This window comes from Grammomys surdaster, unplaced genomic scaffold (genome assembly GCF_004785775.1).
Source record: "Grammomys surdaster isolate TR1022 unplaced genomic scaffold, NIH_TR_1.0 125780, whole genome shotgun sequence".
Taxonomy (NCBI): domain Eukaryota; kingdom Metazoa; phylum Chordata; class Mammalia; order Rodentia; family Muridae; genus Grammomys; species Grammomys surdaster.
The window spans coordinates 2,911,301-2,914,918 of NW_021620611.1; the positions used below are offsets into that span (position 1 = coordinate 2,911,301).

General features: G+C 42.2%; 1 protein-coding gene across 1 annotated transcript in view; it reads left to right on the forward strand.

Annotated features, from left to right (window-relative positions):
• The window catches only part of Sh2d4a (SH2 domain containing 4A), a 61,989-nt gene extending 58,574 nt beyond the window's left edge, over positions 1-3,415 (forward strand). The window contains exons 8-9 of the mRNA XM_028789053.1: positions 1,577-1,797; positions 2,224-3,415. Of these exons, the coding sequence (XP_028644886.1) occupies positions 1,577-1,797; positions 2,224-2,316 (314 nt within the window). The 3' untranslated portion in view covers positions 2,317-3,415. The remainder of the gene's footprint in view (positions 1-1,576; positions 1,798-2,223) is intronic.
• Positions 3,416-3,618: the final 203 nt, after the last annotated feature.

The window sequence follows — 3,618 nt, forward strand, 5'->3', positions numbered from 1 at the left end:
TCTCTCTCTCTCTCTCTCTCTCTCTCTCTCTCTCTCTCTCTCTCTCTGTGTGTGTGTGTGTGTTAGAGCTTATCTTTTTAACTAGTAGATAGATGATATAGACAAAGATAGGTATAGATACATAGATAGAAATAAGCTCTAGCTCAAAGGCCAGTGGATACATACATTGAAGATTAGTTTCAGTAGAATTCAAAAGACTTGGATCTGGTACCTGGTACTTAGTAGACCAGTCTATTCTGGTTTTCTCACCAATTTGCAGGACCTCCTAGACCAACCTGACTCAACTTTAGCACCGTTGATTCTCTGTGCTGGATAATGTTTTCAGTGCCAGACTGTTTTCTGCATGTTTAGTAGCAACCTTGGCCTCTACCTTGAGAATAGAAATATCACTGACACCCATGACAACTATATCAGCTACTTCTTGTATCACTGTGAACACAATACATGACTACAATACCACAAGAGAGAAAAGATCTATTTAGCTCCAAGGCCACGAAACATTGGCAGTGGGAACAGAGATGAAGGCGCTTCACATCATGAAGGACCAGGAAACACTGGCATGGGGAATGTATGGGCAAGACTAGTCACATCATACTGGATGGGGAAGTGGAGAAAAGAGAACTCTAGCCTTCCACTACCTGTCTTCTTTCTCCTTCTGTTCCATGTCATCCACTAGCCAATGCGATAGTGTTACTCACATTCTGGGTTGGTTTTACCGTTCAATTCATTCTCTATGCAACCCATCTTAAACTCACAACTGGTGTGCTTTAATGTCCCATGTGATTCTGTTTGAAAACTACTGTTTTAAACCAAGTCAGATCACTTTGCAGACCACTGAGTTCTCGCTGATAGAGAGTGGTGGCCTACAAGAACATCGAGATTCAATTTGGAAGTGAAAAATCCCAGCACCACCCTCAGGACAACCCACTAGACCTCCATAAGTGGTAGACAACCTGTGCTGAGCCAAATGGGTTTCTAAGTGAAACTGCTTTTGAAATACAGTTCTTTTACTATCTGTTCTCGTTTGTTCCTCTGTTGCTATGATAAAACACTGACCGAAAGTAACTTGGAGAAGAAAGGGTTTATTCCAGTTTGTAACTCCCAAGTCAATATATCATTGAGAGAAGACGGGGCAGGAACTCATAGCAGAAACCTGGATGCAGGAATTGAAGCAGGACCAAGGAGGAATGTTGCTCACTGGCTTGTTCAGTTTGGTTTCTTATACAACTTACCTGCCAGGGGTGACACCACCCACAGAGGGTTCCCATATCAATCATTACCTAAGAAAATGCTCCCATAGACCAGCTTGATGGAGGTAATTCTTCAACTGAAGGTCTTTCTTTCAATGTGACTCTAGTTTGTTTCAAGTTGACAAACTATCCATTTGCTTTGTGTTTGTCCAGTAACCAAATACCAGGAGTTTTGTTTGTTTTGTTTTGATCTGATTCCCAATGACCTCAAAATACACATGAAATATTATTCTGATTTTCACCAAACTCTACTCCTACATGGAGGGGCAACAGAGGAGTAGTTTGTAGGGACTTGACCGAAATGCCTTTTTTCCCCTTTCCCACAGGAATTCTCACACTAAAGAAAGCAAATGAACTTCTAAGCACAGGTGTGCCAGGCAGTTTTCTGATCCGAGTCAGTGAAAAGATCAAAGGCTATGCCCTGTCCTACCTGTCTGAAGAAGGCTGCAAACACTTCCTCATAGATGCATCTGCCAACTCTTACAGCTTCCTGGGTGTGGACCAGCTGCAGCACGCTACCCTGGCAGATTTGGTGGAATATCACAAGGTGAATCAACTCATATGCTTCATTTGCATTAGGAATTATTGTCCTATAGATGTATAACAAAGAAAGGCATGGCTAGGGATATAGCTCAAGGGTAAGCAATGGGGTGGTGGTGGCATGTAATTTCTGGTGGTAATGAGGAGTCTTAATTGTATTTCCTTTATCATATCCTCCTGACATACTCAGACATATCCCATTGGAGATCAGAATACTACAGATGTACGTACTGATCATATCTGAGGATGGTCCTATGCGAGAACTTGGGCTCCAGTAGGACAGGGAAACTGGGAGGAGGAAAATTTCTTTTAATATTGTCATAAGCCAGTCTAAGTGTGCATAAACCCAGAGGTAAAGGAGTGACATCCCCTAAGGAGGAAGCATGGACATCTATTGTACAGGTGCCTCATGACCGTGTGCTTTGGTTGACAGGAGGAGCCCATAACCTCTCTGGGGAAGGAACTCCTGCTGTACCCATGTGGTCAACAAGACAAGCCACCCGACTACCTGGAGCTCTTCCAGTGACAATTCTCATCTAGATCAGTCTCCAGCATCCAGATGGGTTCTCCTCTGGACAGACACCTCTGAGATGGACATTTGAGTGTGATGCCAAAATATCTCTGTGACAGAGCCAACAGTGAACAATGTCTGTGAGGTCTTCATTGAAACCTCTTCTGCATACATGTTGGAGTTTGGTTTAAGGGGATATTACCTCTCTCCCATCCTCATTCTGAAAGGGAAAGGGAAAAGGTACCCATGTCAGCAACATCCTAATATGAAGGATAGAATCTTGAAGGATATGATCATAATGATGTATATAAGATAAAAAGGACAAAGGTACACTGAAATCTTTTGAGTAATTAAGATGTTACTTTAAAAGAACAAGTGAACAATTTCCTGATCTACATACTCCCTTTTTGTTATTCACTCAAAGGTCTCAGTATTCTGTGTGTATGAACTTTCATTTTGGCTTTAGAATGCTGGAAAACTGTCCCCACTGAGGGATGAGTTTATCTTCAAAAGACCATCCTTTCTGTGTCAGAGTGAGGATATAGAAGAAGAAGAGAAAGACCTAAGTGTAAATTGAAAGACAAGTTTTAAGACTTGGGATGAGAGACTTACCATATACTAAAAAAAAAAAAATACAACCAAAAAACCAGTGTGACAGTAACCCTGGATGTGGTGCTTTGAATATGCTTGGGCCATAGGGACTGGTCTATTAGGAGGTGTGGCCTTGTTGGAGTAGGTATGGCTTTTTTTGGAAGGAGTGTGTCACTGTGGGGGTGGGCTATGAGACCCCCCTCCTAGCTGCCTGAGAGATTCAGTCTATTCCTTGTTCCCTTCGGAACAAGATGCAGAACTCTCAGCTCTTCCTCTGCCATGCCTGTCTGGAAGATGCCATGTTTCTGGCCTGATAATCATGTACTCAAACCCTGCATCTGTAAGCCAGCCCCAATTAAATGTTCTCCTTTAGAAGAAGAGTTGCCTTGGTCATGGTGTCTCTTCACAGCATTGGAAACCCTAAGACACCTGAGTAGTCTTAGAGTTTGTTTCTTCGTTCTGTACTGCCTCCCTTCCATCTATCTAAAAGTAAATATAAAAGATGCTGTGTGTGGCCATGTAAGGACTTGTGTGCTCATGATACCAAGAGAAGAACAGTGAGTAGATTGGATACCACCTATTGAAGGTTTAATTGTGTCCCACATCAAGAATACATGAAGTCCTTCCCCCCTTGTACATGAATATGAACTGATATAAAAATAGGATCTTTGTAGAAGAGATAAGATATGCCTCAAATCTAATGAGTTGCATCTGTATGAGGGAGAA